Here is a 27,315-nt window from a genome sequence, read left to right on the forward strand (position 1 = left end):
CCTTGCAAAGCATATAAATATTTTAGTCCTGCGCATGAACTCTTTCTGGTAGTGTCATTTTACATATGTATCGGACTATGTGTAAGAGGGAATTAAGAGCAACTGTGTTTATGCACACACCTATGCACTATAAGTATCTTCTATCTCATTGCACAATTGGCTAGTCTCCTACGAGAACAGCGATGTTTGAAGTCTCTCATTCTCCTCTATTTAAATCGTCCACAATTATATAATTCGGAAGATATGTGATACATATAAAATAAAATAATGCAAAATTTAATGTTGTAAGCACCAAATCATCAATTTCGATATACGATGTCATTTAAAAACTGACTAATCACGTTATTATTGCAAACAATTAATAATGTAAATAGTTATTATAATGTAAATATGTTCAATTTGCGAGTCTTACTTAGGCATCATTTTAAATATATATATTTACGTTTTTACAACTTAAGGTTCACTTTAACGTTAATTTGTAAGCAACTTTCCAAAGCACATACATAAATCCAACAAAATACAAGCAATAAATATTTCCGGGCAGAGAGTGAGTGTGAAGCGGTGTTAGAGGCTATATAGCGCAAACGTGCGATATTTATTTAAGTGCTAAAGAGCTGAGTGCGAACACACACTCCTTGGAAATGGGCCATGACTGATGTGCCACGGGCGCCCGTAATGCGAAGTAAGCATTGCGCCCAGATAGCTACGTTCTTCAATCTTGAAAAATCTTATAAGTTTTATTTTTAGATAAATGCATTAGAAAAAATGTGAACTTTAAGACTTCGACAAAAAACAATAACATGTTAATCTTACTTATTAGATTACTAAAAATACTCATTTAAATATTTCTACTAATAATAAAATAAAATAAACATTATTTCAGATAAGTAAAAATAATAGTAATGAAAATCTATATTGAAATCGTTTTAGTACATCCATTCATAGATACCCTCTCACTCTCAACTAGGAAGACCCGTGTCTAGGTCTTAGGTAGTATCCATAGCGGGTTAGTAAAAAGAATCAAATAGTCTATTTTAGTGGATGTTTATTATTTAATAGTTGGTCACAAATTCGTTGCCAGTTATCCATGTACGAACAGTATCACGCACAATTGGATAATCATACCTCTCAGCTATAGTATTCAAGATGCAGTTGGAGCTGGATAATATCTGCATTTATCCATTAACATGTGTTTGTATCCAGTGTCATTTTAGGACAGTTACTAATAAACCATCATATGGTGCTGATTTTATAGTTTTTATTAAAATTATATTTGAACCGTTTGATAACTATTTAATCGTTGGACGTAATGCACATTTGTCGCAAATACACACGTATCGGAGCAGCGTGGAAGAATAAGCTCCAAACCTCTCCTCAAAAAAGGAGAGAAGGCCTTAGCCCAGCACTTTACTATATCTAATAGAAATATAACCATAGCCAAGAGTATTTCATTTAGTGATAAAGTTAAATCTACAATTGTTTAAAGTAACGTACGTTCAGAATGTTATCACAAAAAGCAAGAAAAAATATGAAATGAAAAATAATGTTAGTCCTATAAAAATTTCACTTGAAAATAATAATAAAAAAATGTTATCATATTTAAAATAACATAATAACCATTATAGTTCTAAGACTTATTTATTAAAACAATCTACTTTACTTTAGGTAAGAGTAAACTAAGTGAGCCAATATTTGCTGGTCACGGGTAAGTGTTCCCACTCAGACCCGAGAAATGGCGCGGAACCCTCTACGCCCCTACGGAATTAAAAGCTCCTTCCAAAAGAAATATTACGCACTATATATTTTTATTGGGCTTATTCCACCAGTAAGCAACAATTAGAATCTTGAGTGGTTTCAGATTGTTTTTTCTTTTTGGAATTATTTTGTATGATAACCATTTAATAATATAAAATCAAATTAATAAATTTAAGTTGACTTTTAGTTTTACGTTTCTATCAAATCTATTTAATTTATTAATTACCCGGCTTACCTGCTATTATTTAAAACAACATTGTTTTTGTTATAATATAAAATATTATCTGTTTCGCGACTGTCTGCGTCATATATAGAACAACAGGATAGTTCTTTCATCTTCGTGTTGGTCGTGACGAGAAAGATCGACCTACTTTTGTACTTTTCGTTTTTATAATATTAGTTTGATTCATAAGTAACGTAACAAATATTTTAAATATGAAAGAACAATAAGTTAAAAACAAACTTTAAATTGGTTACATGTTTTTAATTTTTAATCTGTTGACGCATCAATGCGTTAATTAGTATGTAATGTTTAAATATATCAAATATTTAAAATAAAAACATACTAATTTGTGTAATTCGACAAAGACTTTTGAATTTGCCTTTAATCATATTAGTATCATACATCAAAAAACAATAATTATACCAATTGTAAAAAACGTGTTTATTTTAAGGCTATTTATTTTATGAAATTAATGATACTCAACCTGGAAAACAAGGTTATTTCGAAAATATATGTAGCGAAAAAAACGGTCAGCATATGTAAACTTAAATATATGTATGAATCTAACATAACCACTAGATTTAAACAAAATATATAAAAAGCCCAATAACAAAAACAGTTACTAATAATCTAACAAAAACTAACTTTGCGTTAAAAATCACGGATCGCTAACATGTCAGAACTCTAACACGTACTCAACTTTTATGTATAAAGACATTTTTTAATCGACTGTATGCTCTTTACGAGACTGACAAGACAAATTTACTCATTAATGTTATGAATGTCCATTGCATGTTAGACACTAAGGGAGAGATTGCATGGACGACATTCGACATAATTAAAAATCACTCTTCATATGAAATTACCAACTACATAGGTGCTGTTAAAATGCAAGTTTTGTATTTTTTACTACAACAGACATAGGCAATGTCTATTAAGCTTAAAAAATCATAAGCATAACGATAATATGTATATTGGTCATTAAAATAAACTTTATCAAATAACAGACATATCAAATCAGTGACCTTTTCATTTTACTAATATGTATATAAATTGACATTCTTAGATTTTTTGGCGCTATCGACAATACAGTCGCAAGATTCACTCATGTAAAAATGGCCAAGAACTCGTTATTCTGTAATTATGCAGCATTAGCAGCCATTATCGCGTATAAGGCGCTATCAATTTAATTCAATGCTGTTTGAGTAAACGAGTGAACAGACAGCGTAGCTACCGTGTCATTTGCAGCCAGTATTATGTAATAAATATGATGTATCGATTTTGATACGGTCTCTAAATAGCCTCGAGCGTATCGCAATAACGTCATAATGACAAGGATATAAATAGTTGACGAGAAAAAAATATCTACGTACCTACGTAAAATTGATTTGATATTTTTTTTATTACCTCACTCTGTATTCATGGGTATGGGTTAATTGACATTTGACTATACTACTCTACCTGTTTCACTTTACTTAAAAATATTTTTAGATTGTTGCCTTGATTACCTTACATAAAGTAAAGGTAAAATAAATGTTTTTTTTTTTTTTAAAAAATATATATATATATTAAATCTTTGACTAAAAAGACGAATATGACAAATTTTAATAATGGTGCAAGAATTAAGTAAAGAATGAATTTAAAAACATGGGTTAAATGTATAAAAGACCTTTGAAATGTGATGCAATATTAAATCTACGTAGAAGAAAACATGCACTATATAATATTAAGTTGATCTAATGATTGTAATATAAATAGTACTTACGTAATACCTCCTAACTTACAAATGTTATTACATCTAATATTAATAAAAAAAAATTAAAACTTTCTTTCTTTAAACACGCTGTTCTAACGTAGGTTGACGGATACACGTGTGACAGAATTTCATTCGACACGTGCAGGTTTCCTCACAATGTTTTCATTAACTGCGGAACATAATACGATTTTTTAAACAAGAAACTTGCCCGGTTTTGAAGCTGCAATTGCTCTATACACTGGACCATTTTAGGTCCAGTAATTTAATCGGTCAAGTAAATATGGGTAGTTAAATAGTATTAATAATTAGCCTATTTAAAACGGTACCAAAGTCCTATTGATTCTCTAGCCACAATTGCAAAACTAACTTTATCAGCTTTATAGACTAGTAGTTTTATTGATGTTTCTTATGAGTGCAAAATTAATACATAAGTTCTGAGGTAACAAACACAAATAAAAACAACCAAATAGAGAACCTCGTCCTTTCTTTTGAAGTCGGTTAAAAAGCAATTAAAATTCAGCTATAAAAATATCTTAAAAAATACATAAGTTTTGTAATTTAATCAAAAGTCGAGTCATTGTTTTTTATTTTATAAATTCGCTCACTCTTGCTATTCTAGTTTATGAAGCTGGTCTTGAATTGCTTTCACTAATTTAATCTTGGAGTATTATTCACGATTCGAGTATAATGGAACACGCACAAAAACCACAAAATGTAACAAAATGCTAATGCTAATATAATGTTCAATGTACATTTATACAAATTGTGCCATTTTTCATTACAATCATTTCTAAGAAAACAAGCCATTATTATTTATTACTTAGATTATTTAGTATTATTGGATTACTAGTATAATATATAAGTACAAATACTTTTTTTATCAGTGTAATCACCAGTAAAAAAGGCCTTCGCTGCTATTAAAGAGACGGGTTGGAGCTTAACCCACCAAGCTGTTTCTGCATGATGGCCGATATACCTGTAGCATATCATACGTCACACGTAGGTTTTCATCACCTTCACCGGTGAGATTAATATGAGACCAAATTATAAAAACAAATCAACGATATGAAAACTAGGTGGAAAGTCTTACTAGGTGGAAACTTCTATCCAATAAGCCGCCGCGTTTCTTTATAATTTTTACCATGTTCTATTATCAATATTGAAACAGGAAGGTAATAATAATAACAATATGGTGGTGGTGGACTTGGCGGGCCGAACCGAACCGAACCGAAACAGCCTGTGAATGTCCCACTGCTGGGCTAAAGGCCTCCTCTCCTTATTTTGAGGAGAAGGTTTGGAGCTTATTCCACCACGCTGCTCCAATGCGGGTTGGTGGAATACACATGTGGCAGAATTTCAGTGAAATTAGACACATGTAAGTTTCCTCACGATGTTTTTATAATCACAAATTAAGCACATGAAAATTAAGTGGCGCTTGCCCGGGTTTGAACCTACGATCATCGGTTAATATTCACGCCTTCTTACCACTGGGCCATCTCGGCTTTTTTTTTTTTTTTGGAAAATTAATACATAAGTTTACTGCCCGCCAAGTCCAAGTCATGACTTGGCGGGCAGTTCCAGCTTTATTTGTCAAGGCATGGCATGGCATGGCTTGGCTTGGTTTGGCTTGGCATGGTTCGTGACGTTTTGTAGCGTGGAATTATAAAGCGTTGCGTTACGTTACAATATATTTGAATACACATTATTCAAATATTTTTGAAAATCATTCAGTCTGACTAGAGAGAAATTATGGCCTGAGGTTTTAAAAAGGCCGGCAACGCATGCCGGATGTTACAAATTTCCATGGGCGGTGACAAATGGTTACCACTTTCTCTTCCTTTATCAGGTGAGACTCCTGTTTGACCCCTCTTACGTAAAAAAATATATCTCCAATTGATAATATGATAATTGAAATAGTGTTTACAGATTATGTACTTTTTTTTAATTTTCTTTCTACTCTTGGATAACTAATTGCACAAAAACGTTACTTTCATGTCAATTATGACAATTTTTATATTGGTCGTATTTTGTTACAAATAAAAGGTGTAAGTAAGGCAGCTCACGCTATTTCGAATAACATGATAAGTTAAATTAAAGAATGAATTTAGAAATAAATTCTTATAAAGAGACATGAAGGATGTTATGTGGTCTGAACGCCAACAATAGCTGTTCGTCCGCTAGTCATTAGCGCTAATAACCCGCGCGTGAATGTGGCATAACGCAAAAATTCTGGCCTTGCGGTGCGCCAGGGGGAACATCTTTTATATATTTAATAATTCTATCAATAGGCGAAGCGTTGCGGTTAATGTGGTAATCGCGCAGCCAAAGAAATGTTTAAATTGGAATGCTATTATAATTCACTTTCCTATCACATTTGACATAGAAATGACCCGTCATTACGCGCATGCAACGCAAAAGGTCATAAAATTAATATGTAAGTGTTTTATAGCGTATCAATGTATATAATGAAATTGTCTGCCTCATCGAATATATAATGTGAACACCGTAAATGTTATGTCCTAATGATACATTTTGGACATAGGTAAACATGTTATAACATAGGAACACTTTTATTTTCCGATATAAATAAAAAAAATATGTTATAAGATGTAATATTAACAAGGTAAGTTCCGTTGTATCGTTATTGATTTATTTATGTCCAGTTCTAGAGTGCAGATCCTGGATCGGCTAAGTCAGCGTATGATAGCCTCCAGCGAGGTGCACCGATGACGAAGGTGGCGGTCGTAGTAAAGCTAAGTATATTAGGACAGATATGTGTTTGATATTCAACAAAAGAACGTAATGTTACTATAATAATAATAATGTCTTCCAGCTCGATTTCGGCAACGGCGGTCACTCTCAAAAGAGATTAGCCAACTACGCAGGAGATATTATAGTGATCAAGTGTGTGCGCAAACACTATTACCCTCTATTACCCTAACTCTCATAATCCGATGGGACGGCAATCCAACACGACCGGAAAGAGTTCTGGCGCAGGACCAACGGCTTTACGTGCTTTCCAAAGCACAGGAGTGTACACACTTCCAACTTCCAGACTCCGCGCTGTTACTGAGAATTTTCTGACCGAAAAACCCAATAACGTTTTATTGGTCCGATCTGGAAATTGAACCCAGGACTTCCGGGTCTGCGGCCTCACTTTAAGCCACTAGACCAACGAGGCAGTTATAACTTCACTATAATATCTACTATCTATCTGCACCTACAAATGCATGATACTTCGATTTTGTATTAGGTTGTGTAGTTGTCTCGTTAACTGCAACATCGATCTTGTGGCTAAGTTATAAAGCTATAGATCCCAAAATCACGAGATGGTTTATTAAAATTGTATCGGATTTTTCTGTCAAGAAATTTTCTATAGGTTATTCCTTCTTCATTCATTCATAGGACATAATTCATGATCATATCTCAAGCCACTAAGCGTTCAATTAGATATGTGTGTTTGTAATTGTATAACAGTAACAGCCTGTTAATATCCCACTGCTGGACTAAGGCCTCCTCTCCCTTTTAAAGAGAAGGTTTAGAGCTCATTCCACCACGCTGCTCCAATGCGGGTTGGTAGAATACACATGTGACAGGATTTCAATGAAATTAGACACATGCAGGTTTCCTCACGATTTTTTCGTTCACCGTCAAGCACGAGATGAATTATAAACACAAATTAAGCACATGAAAATTCAGTGGTGCTTGCCCAGGTTTGAACCCACGATCATCGGTTAAGATTCACGCATTGTTATTGTATACATATATATATATATATATAGTCAGTTATTGTATATATGTATATGTATATATTTTCAGTAGCTAGAGCTTCCTCTGGACAGTGTTGTTGTGTTCCTTTGTCTCGGTTGGTTGGTCCCGTATCTGACTCCGGACGTATAGCTGTTACTTTAATTATTATTTTTATTTAAATTCGAGTCCTGCTTACAATTTAATTTGTTGTTTAAAGCTATTATGGTTTTCCATAGCTCGTGAGCTGTGCTAGTGATAACAATCTGTTTTAAAAATTACTAGCTAAATACAAAATTTGTTGAATCTGTTGCAAAAAGAGCACAATGGGAAGGCACCTACCCGATACATGATAAAATCGACCATTAAATCGACAGTGCCTGAATAAGCACATATATATACATATGTATTTATTTAATTGATTTATTTTGCATCATACATCACATAGTACCTACATGAACTCCGGAAGAAGTGGTTACAAGTTAATTTGAAATAATAATCAATATACAATAAGATCAACAGCATAAATCACCCTGGATTTATGCTGATGTGCTACCAGCTGCTTCTTGAATCCTGTAGTAAGTTTATTGAAAAACGTGGTTGGACAGGTTTGTCTTTCCAATAACATATTCTTAGGTACCAAACCTTAATACGAAATCTTTCTTATCTTTAAAAATGAAAGGTTGTAGGTACATACCTATATACTTATTGTATGTAGTAGGTATTAACTTGTTTGAAATTATGAACACAAAGATTTACGTTATAGCTTTTTAAAATCAAAACAGTCATGTCACAACTATAAAATATATATTTTATAGGTGATGAAATCTCTAGAAGTGTATTAGTGAAATTAAAAAATTCGACATATAAATTGTCAGGCATTTTTATTAAATCCTACAAACTAAGCAACAGTAACACCATGCTGCGGCACAACGCCGCGCCGTCTCCCGGCAGCGGCGCCGGTGTACGGTGGCCGGTGCCGCACCCATAGATAATACATATACACTGCCGAACCGCAGACATGGATCCTCGCCCTAAATCTGATATGTAAACGCAACATATACATATAGAAATGACAACATTTCTATACCCATCATTCAAAAGTATTTCATATTATTTTCATTTTATATTCACAATATTTTTTTTGCATTTATAGTGACTTCATACTGTAGTGACGTTATACTGGAAAGTGATAAATAAATAAAGAATACAGTTATGCCATCTATGAAAAAAATTATAAGTTTATAGCGCGTGCTATTTGACGCTAGATGTCATTACTGGTATTACACATAGCTGGTGGTAGGGCTTTGTGCAAGCTCGTCTGAGTAGGTACGGGTGGTACTCATCAGATATTCTACCGCAAAACAGCAATACTTGGTATTGTTGTGTTCCGGTTTGAAGGGTGAGTGAGCCAGTGTAATTACAGGCACAAGGGACATAAAATCTTAGTTCCCAAGGTTGGTGGCGCATTGGCTATAAGCGATGGTTGACATTTCTTACAATGCCAATGTCTAAGGGCGTTTGGTGACCACTTACCATCAGGTGGCCCATATGCTCGTCCACCTTCCTATTCTATAAAAAAAAAAATACTGAGCAGTTCTGTGTTATAAGTAATTTAAAATCCTTCATAAAATTTAATCCCAAAAAAATCCTAACTTGCGATTAAACATATTTTTTTATTTTAGTTGTAATAATGATCTTTTTAATTTAGGAGATACTGCTCTGTCTTTATTTATGGTTTTGCTCAAGTTGTCATATGTCTAATGTCAAATTACATAAATCACAAAATAAGGTTATATTTATGTTTTGACATCTAATGAAAAATCGAAATTGTTTTATAAAAAAAAATAAAAACGCGCCTTTTATCAAATAATTATTAAATATTAGTTAAAGTTTTGAAAATGTCATTATCCAGATTAACAGTTTTACGATCATTTTGTAAGTTTGAAAACATCAAGTTACTACGAAGATATGCCTCGCATGATTCAATAAATTTGTCTGATCCGGCTATTCAAACATATTTAAAACAATTGATACTAGAACATGATAAATTACAAACAAAACCACGGAAAACAAATGAAGAAACAAAGCGCCTTCATCAAATTAAACCTATCGTAAATGTACTTGAGCAAAGAATAACTCTTTTCGATAGTATAGATTCACTCAAAGAACTTAACAAACGAGAGGGTCAGGACGAGGAAATAAAAAAAATGATCAAAGAAGAAGCTCAAATATATTTAGCAAGAATGAAAGAGGTTGACAGTGACCTACAAGCTATACTCTTAGAACCTAATTTAAGTCAAGGAGGGGTTTTGATTGAGGTTACAGCTGGTGCAGGTGGACAAGAGTCAATGCTTTTCGCTAAAGAACTTTTCAATTTGTACCAGGAATATTCTAAATATAAAGATTGGGAAGTTGATATAGCTTCAATTGAAAAATCCGATATTGGCGGTATCAGAAAGGGATCATTAATAGTTCAGGGTTTGGGAGCACCAGAGTTGATGAAAATTGAGGCTGGTGTGCATCGTGTTCAAAGAATACCTGTTACCGAGAAAGGAGGCCGTATACACACAAGTACAGTGTCTGTGGCGGTGTTACCTTTAGCTACAGAAATTGAACTTGAAATTCCAGATAAAGACCTAAATATAGAGACTAAGAGAGCAAGTGGTGCTGGCGGCCAACATGTGAATACCACAGATAGTGCTGTCCGTATCACTCACATTCCAACAGGAACTGTGGTGGAGTGTCAGGAAGGAAGATCACAGATAAAGAACAGACAAATTGCTTTACAAAAATTGAGAACATTGTTGCTACAAAAGCAGGAAGAAGAACAATCATCTAAGATCAATAATGAAAGGAAAACACAGGTAATTATGCTGTATTACATTCTCATTTTGAGGAAATGGTTTGTAGCATACACCACTATACTGCTCCATCGGGGTTGGTTGATAAACATGTGGCAAACTTAAACATGACATATCTATGTTTTCTTTCACTTCTGGTCTCAAGATATAAATTATTATTATTACAAATTAAGCACATTAAAATGGAGCAGAGATTTGTTTAAGAAATAACAAAATATAATTTTTACTTTTGCTTAATCATTTGTATTTACATATGTATTCAATATATATTGGTGTCTGTTCAATTTATAGATATTTCATTATTTATCTATATTTTAGGAAATGCATGTATCTATAGTATTTGCACTATCCAAATCCTTTTTTTTTCGGACTGTGTATTACTGTTGGCCGTAGTGGCCTCTACAGCGTCACTAAGAAGTCTACCTCATGATAAACGCTATTTGTAAGAGATAAGCAAATAGGGCTGCTATTCAATACTCTTAACTGTAATAAGTTTTTTTCTGTTGGTTGAAGACATCATTTTTTTTCTTTGATATAATAGTACATTATGTTTCAGATTGGTTCCAGCAATAGGAATGAGAAAATAAGAACATACAACTATCCTCAAGACAGAGTGACCGAGCATAGAGATGGTGGTAGTACCACCCACAGCTTAAAGACTTTCATGGAGGGTGGGGAACAGTTAGAAGAGCTCCAAGAGGCATTGCTCCGACATCAGAGATATCAAACCGTAATGGCTGACATAAATGACTTTATTACTAGATATAAAGCTGAAAATATTTAAAAAAATTAGAGAATAATAAAAACCATTTTTTATATAGAAAAAATTTAAATAATTGATAAAAAAAATGATAAACAATGTAGGGGCATTAGAAGTAAAGAGTAGGAGCTTTTCATGAAAAAAGTCAAAATAATTATCATGTACAAAGAAAGTTGCTATTATTAAACTTCATATATATTAGTTTAATTAAATTAGTAATAAAAGTCGACTTTTATGGTTATAAATTATATATTGTTTTGTTTTAATAAAACACTTTAAATTAATATCAAATATTTAATTTGTACCAAAAAAATCACAATTGTCACAAAACAAGAAACATAATTTTTAATATCGTGTATTTTTTTACATAATAGATTCGAAATATTAAAATCTATACTTAATACTAAATAAGATAATTAGTTTCACACAAAATTTCTTAAGTACATTTTTTATAAATGAAGTACAGAAATAATAACTAAAAATAAATAGGGCAGTTTAAATAAGTCATAAGCTTTGGATCATCATTTAATAAATCTTTTTTTTTAACTGTTGGACAATCTAAATTGATATTTTTTATCTGTATGTGTATGATAAAAAAGACAACAATTTAAATTAAATAAATAAGCTTTTATTTGTCATATTAATATTAGAACTATTTTAAATAATTAAAATTTTATTTACAATTAAAATCAATAGAGCTCTGAAGATTCAAGAATTATTAGTAAAAGTGATAATACTAATTGATATGATTTTGTCCTCCAGGACTGAAGAATCTATAAAATATGCAGTAGGAATACAATAATTACTTATTGATATGTAGCATGACATGTTTAATTACTGTAATTAGGATTAATATAAACTATTTCAAAATAAAATAATGCAGATAATGAAAAACACTTATAAATATAATCTATTGAACTTTACAACAAATGTTCACAATAAAATCTTAGTAAACAGATAATAAATATTCTTTTAAATGACTTTGGCTAAGTTTGATTAGAAATTAGAAGTAATGAAGAAATATAACTATGCTAAGAGGTATCCAAAGTATGTTCTTTTGATGTAGACTACCGCGTCCGCACATGTCAATATTACTCTCCTAGAAAAAAAATATTCTGTTGTATTTAATTGTTGAATAAAATAATTCTAAGAAAGTCTGTATCCACGGAAAAAAATACCCGGCAACAGTAATAATTATTATGTTAAAACCTTAAATTTAAAATAGTATTTTTTTCACAATTTCGCCTTAAATTATAGTTTAGTTTTGTGAAGATTTTGATATGTCAACACTAATTTGAGAAGATAGGTATTTTTATGATATTAAAGCTGTACGTACTTCAGTATGGTTTCGAATGCAGGAGTTCGGTTGTTTTCTGTATAATGGGTGCATATGCTTCAAGCAGGGTAAGGATTCATTGTACTGGACTTCAGTCGCATCTATTGAGAATATGGGTACTTCAACCTTCGCGCACATCGCATCAACAACGACTAACAGCATGTTCGTGTAATTTACCAACTGCGCATAGAACGGTCTGTCACACTCACGCATTGGCTTATTCAGTTTCTCATCAAGGTTTTTATAATCTAATTGATAAAGATACATTTCTCTATCGCAAGGCGTCGGCCGCGTCCTGTTAATAAGGACAAGCTTCTCGAAATCTCTTTCCAGCATACGCGTTGGAGGCTTCGACATCGATGGGTCGTCAGTGTCCTCGTCATTTTCATAATTCTGATAGGCAACTGCATTAAAAAAGGTAAGAGTGTAAAAATATATCAATGACATGTTTCTCCTACATGCAGATGAACGAATTTTCAAAATTGGATGAATTTATTTAAAAAAGGCGCTATTTCTAAAACATTCCTTTGGATTTTTAAAGTATGTTTACAGGTAAAGAAGAATTTATAATATATACAACTATTTAAAACATTTTTTTAAACCGTAAAGCATTTTGAGGAATTAATGTAAATCATTTAGCATTATAGGTAAATAAATATTTGCAGTAGCTTCATGCGGCAATTAATTAGTAGATGAAATTTCAAAAAGTTTTAAGGTGGTGTATTCATGGTTGTAAAAATTTTAATAATTCACCAGAGTATTAACATAAACTTATTGAATGATTACGTATAATAAGCACCATTGAAAACAGCTGAAATTCTTCTTATGCGTAAGCATGCATAGTGAAGCAACTGCCACAAGTACATTTATAATAAGATATTGCATTCGCCATTATAACTGGTGAACTACATCTTTGAGGGATTAACGATCTACTTTATCTTATACTGGATATTGAAGATAACCAATAAACATGCACATTCCGAAATTTAATCTACAAATAAACATTGATATGTAAAATAGCAAAGAATGTCGGAAATTCCATCAGTGCCATTAAACAACACTGTCTACTGTGCTCGATCTATAAACTCACCAGTGGGTGTAAGTAACTCTGAAAACAAGATGGAGTCGTTACTACTGTCATAGAACATTTTGGCTACATCCAATTTATGACTCCATGATAGAATTTTGTTATTTCTATTAACTAAAAGTATCCCGAGTCAATAAGAGACCAGTACATGCACTCAAGTAATTTAATCCTAAATGTGCAGCAAGTGATTTGGAGTAGATTATATTGTGAAAAAGAATTGAGAGATTAGTAAAGACCCTTTTAGATTTCGAAGTTCTTAATAATAATAAAATCTATATATAATACGGGGCGTAATGATTTTATCTTAGTCAGCATTTTTTTTATAATAAAAGCACATCAAATAACTAGCATATATATATATTTGGTTATTTATAACATATATTGACTTTACGCTCGTTGTCATGCACAATTTACAGACCATGCTGACAACGCACAAGAGCGACATCGACTTTTTTTTAAGTTATTTAAATGTCTTAAATTGCCGTTTCTATTCCAATAATTAGTTATGATGCATTAAACACAGTATTGTTAATCACATAACATCTATAGAGATTTATTTAAAAAACATACCGTAGTCAAAAGAGTAACTTGATGCTTGAGCCAATCCAACTGATATGGAATTATAAATCCAGACGGTTGTAGCAAGAAACCATGCCATTATAAGCCTTAAGTTTTCTAGTGGCTGAAATTTGTGAATAACATTGTTAAGAGCAAGTTATATATATGGTCTTTCGGATACTATATTCTCTGGAGATTGAGTACCGTTAACAATGAAGACGCTGGATTCGTTGTTTTTTTCTCTCTGAAGCAGACGGCTTGGTAATCGATAATATGGACTGGTTTAAATACATCCTCTTCGACCAATCTCATCATAATGTCTGGTCTTATCTGCAAGAGGAGAAAATGTACAATGCGAATATGTAGAGAATCCCAAATACGAATAGAAAAACTAACCTTGCCAAAAAATTGTCCGGTTTGTGTCGTATCTTTGCTGACAACGATCCATCCATTACTGTCTACTAAGAAGCAGTCCCAATTATCTGATAAACAGGTAACACACTCCTTGTTGTGTTCGCACTAAAAACGTATCCAATATGTCAGATGTTTAAATACGAAGACCTTTCGAAACATTTCGATATAAACTCAAGATATAATTTCAAAATATATTTTTAGAGCAACTTACCGATGTCGTAATATTTTCGAACCACTCACTCAATCGTTCATGTTTAAACTGGAAACCGACAACTGCAGCTGGTGTTTTTCTATGTCCGTCGCTGTGAAACACAGCATGAGCTGCCGTAACCATAGCCGAGCTAACGTTTAAAGGGAACTTCTCTGTACTTAAATCCACGCTGTAAACAAAGCTGAGGGGATCCACGTAGTGCTGATCTACGGCTCGACGATACCACACCTCGTCTATTGCGCGAGGCCATAGCTTGCCAAATTCAGGCCTAGATAATGAAGAAAACACAAATATTTTTGAGACTTTTTATGGTAATGATAAGTCATGTAAGTCTTAGTTTTTATAACTGCTTACTTGTCATCGTATTCTCTTGATGGATGAGTTTGCCAGCGTGTTAAGCCGCTATGCGTTGCAAGGAAAGCAACTATGTATCCAAAACGTTGAATAAACTCCGCCCTGCGGACAACCGTATAGTAAGATTTCTTCATAACATTTTTGGAAAACATCATCTTCATGAACACATGTGCTAAAACTGGAATTATAATATGTAGATTGTAGGTATAGTACAGTCAATAGTTCACTACCTTATCTGTATGACATAAAGTATGCCTACTGCGTATTGAAACTGAACTGCCACGATACGATATAAATAAATAAAATTAAAGACTGTCTGTTACCATTATTTAAATCTCAAACCAAAACATATTTAATACAGCACGTGGTCATCAAAAATTTCAACCGCCTTACATAATGAAATCATATCACTAACTGAACCACGTGCCGCAAGATATTTTACGATTAAGCTTATATATATATTTCCTATGTGTACTATATACCTAGTGATTACAGATTTAACAGAAACTGATCAAATTCTGTTTGATTATGTACTCTGTGTAAATAGTCGCAGTATATAAAGAAAACATTTTTTCCGACCTGATATTATCTTAATACTTCTAACAGTGTTTCTTAAATTTCAAAATGATATGTCAAAAGTTACTCTTAAGAAGGCAGTATGTTCAATAACTAGTCCGGCTCTCATTTGATAGATTTCATCATTTTTCAATACATCATACTAAAGTATATCTTCCGGCTTTTCATAACTTACTTTGATCCATAAGCTGCATTAAACATTGAAAAAGAATATCTACTTTTAAATACACCCTATTTACTTACTTGATCCCGGATAGCATAAAACTTATTAGAGATAATTCTACAGCTAACAAGTTATTAAATGTGTTATTGAAAATTTTTAATTTTTAAAATAAAATGATAAATAATATATTAACAACCTATCAAGAAAATATATTTTATTTTAATAAAAAATATCAACCTGTTAAAATGAACCCTATTTTTAGTTAATACTTAAATTATACAATTTTTGAAAAGAAAAAAGAAAACTCCTTATTTCACTTAAAAAAAAACATAAATATACATAAATTTATTCGAGCTAGGATGTACAAAGGCGACCATACTGCCTTGAGCAATCTCTTGCAGAGAACCTTTAACGCAAATATTATTTCCATTCCTGATGTTATATACTTTACCTCGGCAACAATCCAATCACTTTAGTCAATGGGCTATCCGGGTAAAAGGCAACATAAAATGTTTGAAAACGTCAATTTTGTAAATCATCAATAACTTATAGCGTATCGAAGTATATTGAATATTCATTCTATTCAAAATATTATTGAATTGTTGATAAGACAGTTGACAGTTGTGAGACTCTGTATTTTTGTTTCTCAATTAAATGTAAAAATGAAACCTTTTTGGACACAATGTTTTTAATTAATCGAAAGGGTATGTACTGAATGTAGGTAATGTACATGACTACATAATTTATACATGTACCTATTATTATCACGCAAAAAGGTTATACTACCATTACATTTACCTACTGAGATTAACGCATTTTATTTTTTTACCTTTACTTTTGACAGAACAACAATGATAATTATCGATACGTACGCTTTATCATCTGATGCAGAATCCGATATGCTTTTGTTAAACCATGCAGTATTTCTCGCATCATACACCAGGGCCTGCATTAATCCATGGTCGCCTAGAAATGTTACGTGAACGATAAGATATTTTCAATTGTAATTGTTTTTCGCAAAAACTGTTATACTCACAATAATACTCATTTCGTGGAGCAATATTCGGTGATTTATTTCTTTCTCTCGCTTCTGTGCCTGAAAAATAATAAACGTTAATTGAGATTTAGATCTTATTATTTTTTTTTTAATATTTGTTATAGGTTGCAGACTGAGTTGCCACCTGATTGTAAGTGATTACCACCATAGACATTTTCAATGATAATCAAATCAAATCATGATAATCAAAACATATAGGTTGTAACTTTCTGGTGTATTTCACATTGAAACGTTTTTTGGAATTAAGAAACATAATGTTATCCAGAGCCCAAGATATCAGATTGTTGATATCGTTCTGTAAGAGGACGCAATAAATGGAAGATTAAATTACTCTCGCAAATTTTAAATCATCCGCATATATGAAAACTGATGAATGATTAAAGATAGTCGAAATATCATTAATGAAGACATTAAACATAAACATTTCTCTCTACAGAGGTTGCCTGGAAGAGATCACTGTAAGTGATAAGGCCGCCTTTGCATACTATATATACTACTTGTTATTATATGTTTGTAAATTGTGTGCAATAAAGAATTAATAAATAAATAAACAATATAGGCCCTAAATGTGATTCATGAGGTACACCTGAGTCGATCCGACAAGTAGAGGATTGATATCCATTCGCAACAACATAGAATATGATGATAGCCAATCCAAAAGTGACATTATATACCCGTAAGCTTTAAATTTCAAGATAAGAATATCATGTGCAATAGTGTCAGACGCCTTAGTGAAATTTGTATATATTACGTCTACTGGTAGTAGAGCTCTGTGCAAGCTCGTCTGGGTAGGTACCACCCTTTCACCAGATATTCTACCGCAAAACAGCAGTACTTGGTGTTGTTGTGTTCTGGTTTGAAGGGTGAGTGAGCCAGTGTAATTACAGGCACAAGGAACATAACATCTTAGTTCCCAAGGTTGGAAACTAAGATGTTATGATAACATTTCTTACAATGCCAGTATATGCGCATTGGTGACCATTTACCATCAGGTAGCCCATATGCTCGTCCGCCTTCCTATTCTATAAAAAATAACTTGCTTATTTTCATCAATTGCCTTGGCTAACAACAACTTGTAAATGTTACAATCAAGGTTAACACTACCTGATTTATGTACCGGGACAACTTAAGCTGACTTCCACTTCTTAGGAAAACAGCCAGTGTTTAAGGATTCGTTAAAAATAAAAGACAGCGGTGTAACAAGAGCTAAAGCACAAGATTTAATGATAAAAGGTGGAATGCCATCTGGTCCAGCTCCCTTATTTGGATCTAGGCCTTTAAGTGATTTAAGCACTTCCTCTCATTAATATGAAGTGAGGGCATCGATGACCATATTTATATATGAAATCCAAGTGTTTGGATTTTTAATTTCTTTCCAAAGAGATGTTAGAAGGGTGAAAGGCCTGCGAGAATTGCTTTGCAAAAAGATCACAAATCCTATCACCATCTGTTGCAACCGTATCCCCATCACTCAAACTGCATGTACGTATTTTTGTACAGCTTATAACGCAATTTAATCGCGTTCTTTTCGTTGAGTGCTCTTATCAGAATACGGTCGAACCATAGCGGATACTTATCATGCTTATGTTTTTTCGTAAACGGAACGAATTTTTTAATAGTCATTCATAAGACAATAGAAAACATCCATCATAATATTTACATCTGTAACTGCCTTAAACAAGCCATGCCATTGTTGATCATGTAAATGTTTACAAACTTCAAGCTTCATAATCTACCCTACGAAAGTTTGGTTTCAGTATATTAGCTTTATGTGGAAGTGTTCTGTTCATATTAAGTGATAAAGCGATGTCTAACGGAGGATGAAATAAGTCTATCATACTAAGATTATTAGCAGATTCCGTAACTTCACAAGAAACATTGGTTAATACAAGTCCAATATTCTACCTGATATATTTTTGATGAAGTTAGCTTGTGATAATCCTTGAAAATGAATGAAATCAACGAGGTCCGTTCAAAGTCCTGGGTTGACATAACTGTCATTTTTTCCACTAACTCTTGACCAATTTATGAAGCGCAAATTAAAATCACCGGCGATGCAGGTATACATTTTATTATTACACACATAACTGCATTTATCAATATAATGGGCTAGTAGTTCCTGATTGACTGGTGGAGAAAGGTAAACAGCACAAAAGGCTATTTGAACAAGATTCTTATTAACTGAAGCATCAAGAACAACCCACAGATCTCCAAATTTCCTTTTTAAAAATACTCATACTTATGGATTTAAGAAATGAGAAGAAATGCTATCGTTAAGAAACGTTTCAACTAGGATCACAACATCATACTTACTATGGCAAACTTGAGTATAAAAAATATGAGTTTTGATTCGTAAACTACAAACATTTTGAAAACAACAACAGAACACAAATTACTTGCATTAATAATAATACTTTAACTAAACTCTAATAACATCAAAGCTTTCAAAAATCTCAAACTTTTTCCTCTAACTAACTCTTATAGAATAATGATAAAGTACCTTCACTGTGCCTCTCATGTCCCTTGTTCTTGTGATGCTCAGGGGGTCGGGGCTTGGCAGGCCAACGCCAGCCTGGCCTCGCGACTCTCTCCAGGAAGTAGAGCAGCTCCTCTTCCGGGGACGAAAATGTTCGCTCGTAGTGGCGACAATACATCCTAGGAAAAACGGTAAAAATATTTAACGCTACATATTAATACGAATAATTCTACATTACGTGAACAGAAATAGCACAATGTGTAAAACACTTGGACCTTGAAACTGCGGTTTCATATCTGAGCAAGAAAATTCTATCCTGCGCCGCCTACCATGGGAACCAAGACGTTATATCCCAGTGAGGCATTGTCTCTTATTAGATATTGCGTCAGTTATGAGATGTTATACCACTTATTAGATGGTAAATTCCTTTTAAAATGAGAAGTTATGTTATATATCCACTAACCCGCGTCGGAGCAGAGTGGCGAAATAAGCTCCAATCCTTCTCCTTAAGAATAAGGAGAAGATAAGATCTTTGTTTAGTAATGAGACATTTACTTCCTATTATTTTTGTGCACGCTACGTTAATTGTCAGTCAGTATTCCTAAGCAATTTACTATAATAATACTAAAAATTAAATTCATCATCTAAAAGAAAAAATTCCATAAATTGTTAACTAATAAATATATTCGTTCAAATAAGTTTATGATAATTTACATTTACAGTAGTTACTCAGTACGACTTCTAAGATGAAGTTTAATTTTATATTTGTAAGATATTTAAAGCAATATATCGTTCACATACCAATCAGGGTGAACGCTCCACTTATTGGACAGATACTGGCGTGCGGATATATTTATAGACGTTAACGATAGACGGTGTATATCATCTGTCGGAGGCGGCGTTATGCGATGACGACCATAGTTTTCTGGTATTGACACAACCAGTGTAAACGGCGAATCACTAATACCAGTCCAATAGTAATGTCTTTTGCCACGTGATACCCTTTTCTGTAAAAAAGAGCACAACTTTCTGTAAAAACAGCACTGGTGCATAAATAAACGTTACACACGTAGTTGACCTTCAAACTTTACTCCTCTTAGATTCAAAGAAGTTTTACTCCAAAATATTTTGTAGTTGTACTCCAAAATAAAATTTAATAAATACTTTGTAGAAAATAGCGAATAATAATATTTTTTCTTGTATTTGGTTCGTTTTACGTGAAAAAATGCATCAGTACAGATACCTTTTATAATGACTTATTATATCTTAAAACCAAAATTTACGGAATTCTATTTTATACAGTTATTATTATGTATTTTAATAAATATATAATAACAAAAATAAATAAACTTGTTACTAAATGATGTTTTTCATTAATACCTATACAGGTCTACACTAAAAATCATATCAGCAACTGTGATGCCGTTTGTGTAATGATAAAGCACAGTGAGCTTACCATATCTTCCATGTGATACTTTATGTTCAATAGTTTGTTCCCAGTTTTTTGGTCAATTATTTCCTTGCGGAGCTGGAAAACAAATCAATCACATCGTAGAATCATTTGGTATAACACGACGATTGAGAACCGAAGTATGGAAGTGTGTACACTCCCGTGCCACGCAAAGCACATAAAGCCGTTAGTCCTGCACCTGAACTCTTTCCGGTCGTGTCGGGTTGCCATCCCATCGGATTATGTGAGTGAGGGAATAGAGAATGCATCTGTGTTTGCGCTCACACTTGTGCATTATAAAATGTTCTGCGCAATTGGCTAATTTCTCTTGAGACTGTGTTTACAATGCTTACCGCTGTTAATTCCTTGCTGAAGTTTCTAGGACTTCTGTCGTCATCAAACAACTCGACCTCAATCATATCCACACTGTTGTAGCTCGGTTTTAAGATTTGTTGAAACTGAAATGATATTCAGCGTATTAATTTCACCTTGAGTCGATATGGCCTAGTGGATATATAAAACGCGAATCATAACTGAATAATATATTTATATGTAGCGTTACCCAAAGCAATATGCCTGGAAAACTTTCAATAGAATAATAATAAAATAAGTACTCTGTGATTTATTATCTATTGTGAGTATATTAGCTTATTTACTTACAACAGGCCGTAGATCCGGATGTATTAGGATATACCCATTATTAGTGACTATGAACGCGTAGCCGTTCACACCGATCTGTGTTCAATAAATCAAGTTACACTATTATTAAATTATCCTTACTAATAAATTAATCGAAAAATATTTTAAAGTAACCTTGTATGGTGTCATTAGGGCTTGAATTTCAGAAAGGGGAACGTCAGTTCCGGCAACTCCTAGCAATCTCGCTATACGCATCTGAAATTTTTTGAAATTCTCTAAGTTATAAGAAAATATTCACAAGCAATAACTATAATTGTAAGACAAAAAATATAAAATTTGTCGAAAATGCTAAAAATCCAAAATGGTGGTATGGTTATAATGTATTAAATAAAATATACATTAATGCATAAATAATGATTATCACTACTCAACCCATATTTATTGTTATTATAATTTCTACTAAATATTATAAACGTTTAAAGTTTTAATATCTCTAGCAAATAGTTATTTTTCGTCTAGCATCTACGCCCCGTTAGGTATATAAATATGTTTACGAACTACTTAATTTCAATATTACTAATTGAAATGATTTTTCATTACAGGTTCTAGCACTCTACGCAATCAAAAAATACGATTTTTATCGTATAAAAACACTACACTTTATACTAAAACCCACTACAATCTAGATGGGCTGGTACCCTTTCCGGTCCATTGCAAGAATCTGTTGACATTGTAAATACTTTTTATAAATGTAAGCAATTCCAAAGATAAACATGAAAAATCATAATTATTTTATTATATGTACTTATCATTCATCACTTGGTTCAAATTTTGAAAATTAATTTTCATTTTTAATTTGATAGTATTCTTATTATTAAACTTAGATTTTATATTCGAATTTCAGGTTGATTATAATTTATGGTCAGAACAAGTTTTTATTATGTAATATTATGTTTATTTCAAATAAACCGCACAGGAGCGTTATAAAAAAGTACTTTTTTCATAATTTGCATATAAATTTGTTTATTTATCACAGTATTAAGATATTTATGTTTAAGTTTTGCTTAACTGTTCTATGGGGTCTGTTTGAAATAGTGTTACATCTTGCGTCGACGCTCATTCATCACCATTCACACTAGTCTGATGAGAGCGAATGCCTACCTCCTTCTGGCCGTTCTCCTCTACGGACTGCGATTGGTTGTTGACGTACGAATGCAATAAAATTAATAACATATAGGTAAATGCATTATAACCTGCACTAGTAATCAAAATTTTCTCTATAAATGAGAAAACTTAATTACACTAAAAACATCTTTAGTATATCAAAAGTTTTGTCATTCTTAGATACAATACTTTGAACTTAACAAAAACAAAAGCCCCATTCGTCTCTCATGGCGGGCTGCAGAAAATTCTTAATGAAAAATATTTACATTTACTTTCATAATACAAGTCAATGTTTAAGATGTCTCTACGAAGACATCGCTAAATTCAGGCAAAAATACTTGTTATTGATTAGATAGTGTGCGTAATATAGATGGTCATTCTTGCACAAAAGTAATAACTTTGATAACTGATAGAAAAGTTAATTCATAACACCCTAGTGGTCTACGCCTACTATCTAGTAGAAAACTACTATACTACGGTAAGCCAAAAGGGTTAAACAACACATCGTCAGTCGTCTAGCGACCGAGACCGGGCGGTCCACATCTATCGAGGACAGATGCATCGCTAACGGGGCCAAATAAGATTTTACCGTTACTGAAATCCAAAAAAACTAAATCATAAAAACTTTCTTGTATCTTGCAAAAACTTTACATTAAAATCATCAAAACTTTCTAAGTGTAGTACCTCTTTTGTAACTGATACCCAGTAAGCTTCATTTATCAGTACATTCTCTGTGATGTTCTGAGGGAAATCATCAAACAAAACTAAATATTATTAAAAGGCACTTGATTATACACATTTTATGAAGAAGAAATATAAACATCAAAAATATATTTACAGCAATGAAAAGTAGGAGCAGCTTACGTCCAATATTATTGGGAAACATAAGTATAAACCAATCTGCAAAAATTTGTATTAATAAAAATATTTTTTCTCATGCATAAAGTAAATTTTGAATTTGGAATAATTGGTTTACTGATCAGTTATAAAAAAGAAGAAAAAAAGCGACCTTTTTTTAAAATAAGTCAGTGATTTCATCGCTTTGATCTTCTTTTCAAGACTAGTAATATTCTTGGGATTTTAAGAAAAGTATAACGCCTTAATGTTAAGACGAATACTCACCTCATTGTGTCGTAAATCATAAACAGGCATCGAAACAGACGTCATCAGTTGATATTTAGAATTTCCAAGTTCGCTATACTGACCCTGTTTCATCTGAAACGTATATTCGATTTTACGGATTATGAACTATTTTAAGAACTTATATATTAATTATAATTTATCTTGACTAAAATCTTGACTGTGTGAAAGTTTAGTGGCAAGCTTATGCAGAATCCAAGTTTATACAATCCCGTAGGTAGGACCCATGAAAAGTTATTTCCCGTCAATACAGACGAATGTCACATGTGGTTGAAATAGGCCAGGTGGACATCATCATCCTGTTTTAATACCTGAGTTATTTTCCACCGTCTGTTCTGTTCCTTTTCTGAATTAAACAGCGCCTTGTCCCTACGCTGACTCATAAATCTCTCTTTTTGCTCAGCTCTCTCTCGTTGCTCCCATAAATAATCAGCCACTTTTGGATCCTGATAACCGACATTATAAATATATTTTATTTGAAAACTCTTTACTTAAAATTACTCCTATAAAAATAATATTTAAATATCAGTCGTGTATTATTTTTTGTATTTATATTTACCGTAACATTTGCATAAACAGGAGTCCAGACAACCGGATGTTTTTCTCGCTGCAGTACCAACGGCCTCGCCAATACGTTGACATGCTCCAATACCCTCTCTCGTACTTCAGCTAACGTACTCAAGTGTACATAGAAACCTCGGTTTGCACAAGCCATCCACTTCACTTCCCTCACGTCCGCTACCTGGAGTTTCCTCACTAAATATAATTCGATTCACAGCGTCACGTGTAATTGTTTCTACGTAAGAGTGATATGATATCTGATGCAGCCTTGCAAAAAAGCATTAGGTACTAATATTAAGGCTACAGGTTGTCGTAAGTTGTTATTTGAAAAGTCATCCATTTTTTACCTACAGTCATTTTCATGCAATTAAAATTGATTAAGTAAAGTCTATATCTAGGATTGGAAATTTGCAAAAAAAGAAAAAAATTGATACATTACGTTATTATAATTTAAACTAGAATATCTACTTAAAATATATTATAAAATATATCAGCAAGTCTGTTAAGCGTTCGTTTTATTTAACATAGTAAATAATATTACCATCTAAAAAGCTACAAGAAAAAAAAATCCTTAAGCGAAGCAACATAAATATGGATTATGGAAGAAGGAATTAATTACATTTACATGACAAATAACAAGGCATGCATTTATCACATTACATAGGGTAATAGAAGAAAGAAGAGTACCACATTCAAGGTGTACTGGTAGAAGGTACAAGGGATACATTATGCAGGTCCCACAATGACTACGACACACAGTAATACCTGGAGTGGTACTACCTTTACCTCGCGACCTATCAGATAAGTGAACACCCGCACAGGGGTCTCGTACTTCCAGTTGAATCTTTCGAATAACTCCTTGTAGTTGTACGGAACACCATCAGTGACGAGCATTATTGCCTATACGCAAATGAAAATTAAAAAGATTACATAACAAAGTTTTTCTTATTAATAAAATCTGTATACGGACGGTCAAATGAGTCTATGGTAAGCCAATGGTACGCCAATGTACCTAATGGTAAGTTGTTGTCATCGCCCATACACATTAGCGCTGCAAGAAACATTAACCATTACTTGCAACTCCAATGCGACACCAACCTAGGGAACTAAGATGTTATGTTCCTTGTGCCTGTCGTTACAGTAGCTAACTCACACTCATTTTGTCATATTAAATATTTTTCTTGCTATAAAAATATATATTACAAAATCTTTTTTTACCTGATTACAGTTCGCACCACCGCTGTTATTTCTATAAATTTCTAAAAGTTCAAAAGCTCTTGTCAAAGCGGCCGAGAAATTAGCTATTTCCATTGTTTCAAAATTGTCTAATGCTAATTTTAATTCCCGAAGATTTGCTAAGGTTGCCTATAAGCAAAGCATTATTATATAAATTTTATCTTGTATATGTTTAAGTTCACAAAAGGCATAATACTTTTATACAAACTTGAACAAGAGAATCTTCGAAACACGGTACAATTTCCTCCACAGTATCAGCAAAAGTCATAACGCTAACAAAATCATTATTGCCAAGAGTATCCAAAATGTTAGTGACTACATGCTTGGCTATATCTCTTCTTTGGCCTGTCATGGATCCACTACGATCAACTAAAATAACAACATCCTTAGGGCTAGCAGCTGCTTCCATGTACCATGCTCTTGTGCGGCAGTCGTATATGTCAACAGGGTCTGCACGCCATTTCATTGCTGTAAAAATCGACAAAATTTAAAATAACATATTTCAATATATTTCGTTTTAAATTAAATTGCTATATATTTACCAGGATAATGTCTCATGAACCCAGTTGAGCTTCCAAAATATTGCCAGGATAACGTTGGATCGCTCTGATAGTTGTTAATAAAATGTGTGTCTAAGCCTTCCGACCAGTGAATACCTTTGATAACGTCAGTTGCTGAAATTCACAGTTATTATTATTGATTATATTTTACATAACTTACTTATTTATTAAACGTTAGAAGTATTCTCACCCCAGGTATAAACATTCGTTGGGACATGTACACTACTGATGTTAATATTAACAGGGATATTAGAAAAGTGAGGATTTTGCAACAAATGTGCATTTTTTGACGGAGGTCGTATAATCCAGTTTTCCATAGTGAATTCTGGTTCAGGGGTTGTCGTCAATGATTGGTCTTCGTAGAGGTCTTCCATTTCTTTGCTATTATAGAACTGAAAGTCTTCAGGTACCGGTTCATTTTGTTTATCGAATGCCATATTTTCTGCTGCTTCCACAATTCGTTTAACTGCACTTATTTTAAGTTCCATCATTGCACGTATATCGTCTGCCATATTCTGAACCAATTTTTCCCCATCCCTTGGTTCAATCTGTGCTGATTTAAAGCTCTAAAACGAACAAATTATTTTTAACTATTTTATAAAACAAAATAAAGTAATATAACAAATGTTAAGAAACTTACGTCTTGAACTTCCTTTTTTCTCGTAATAAACTCTCCAAAGTGATATAATTCTGTTCCGAGCTTAACTGCCCATGCTTGAACACTAAGATTTTTTTAAAATAATTTATATAATATGTAACATTATAATATATAATCAATTACGTAGCATATTATCAATACCGACATTATCAAATTTATCTATTTATTGAATACTTACGTGTTAAAGGATATTTTACTAGCGACGTCATATTGTATGTTAGAAGAACAGTCCCTGGAGTCCAAGGATAATAATAGCAGTAATAACACGAAAATACCAGTACGGTAGCACATCAGAAACACTTAATCTAATTTGGCCCCCTACTGTGCACAATGTTTACATCGAATACATTATGAAATAAAGATTTCTTTTTATAGAAACTGGTTGATTTTAATATGATTTTTCTTGAATTGTATGACAATCAGCGTATTTGGACCACTTGTTCTAGTAAACTCTCGACATTGATAAGGACAATCGGTTGCCGATGGCGCAGTCGCAGAGGAGCGAGGCCCGAGCATGCGCTCCACGCTCCTTGCGCGTTACGACTGCTAGCCAGCTCATTCGGCTACACT

At 32.8% G+C, this 27,315-nt stretch overlaps 2 protein-coding genes across 8 annotated transcripts; one reads left to right on the plus strand and one right to left on the minus strand.

Annotated features, from left to right (window-relative positions):
• Positions 1-9,260: 9,260 nt before the first annotated feature.
• Positions 9,261-11,367, plus strand: LOC126777667 (peptide chain release factor 1). Its single transcript, XM_050500831.1, has 2 exons — positions 9,261-10,348; positions 10,902-11,367. The coding sequence occupies exons 1-2, from the start codon at positions 9,383-9,385 to the stop codon at positions 11,127-11,129; spliced, it is 1,194 nt and encodes a 397-aa protein (XP_050356788.1). The 5' UTR covers positions 9,261-9,382; the 3' UTR covers positions 11,130-11,367.
• A 292-nt stretch (positions 11,368-11,659) lies between these two features.
• Positions 11,660-27,273, minus strand: LOC126777119 (voltage-dependent calcium channel subunit alpha-2/delta-3). 7 transcript variants are annotated; one of them, XM_050500143.1, is made up of 27 exons: positions 26,924-27,273; positions 26,728-26,809; positions 26,278-26,653; positions 26,070-26,201; positions 25,736-25,995; positions 25,510-25,656; positions 25,078-25,191; positions 24,290-24,472; positions 24,042-24,176; positions 23,713-23,805; positions 23,275-23,331; positions 22,588-22,614; positions 21,601-21,681; positions 21,448-21,522; positions 21,141-21,245; positions 20,794-20,865; positions 20,139-20,344; positions 19,362-19,516; positions 16,841-16,900; positions 16,677-16,770; positions 15,066-15,167; positions 14,712-14,979; positions 14,483-14,605; positions 14,291-14,416; positions 14,099-14,210; positions 12,442-12,845; positions 11,660-12,204 (listed from the first exon to the last, which is right to left on the minus strand). In XM_050500143.1, exons 1-27 carry the CDS (start codon positions 27,034-27,036, stop codon positions 12,109-12,111), a joined length of 3,798 nt encoding a protein of 1,265 aa, XP_050356100.1. In that variant the 5' UTR covers positions 27,037-27,273; the 3' UTR covers positions 11,660-12,108. The 7 variants fall into 7 exon arrangements, with proteins under 7 accessions (XP_050356100.1, XP_050356007.1, XP_050356396.1 ...); XM_050500050.1 differs by having other exon boundaries at positions 25,072-25,191; XM_050500439.1 differs by lacking the exon at positions 22,588-22,614.
• Positions 27,274-27,315: the final 42 nt, after the last annotated feature.

This window comes from Nymphalis io, chromosome 1 (genome assembly GCF_905147045.1).
Source record: "Nymphalis io chromosome 1, ilAglIoxx1.1, whole genome shotgun sequence".
Lineage (NCBI taxonomy): Eukaryota > Metazoa > Arthropoda > Insecta > Lepidoptera > Nymphalidae > Nymphalis > Nymphalis io.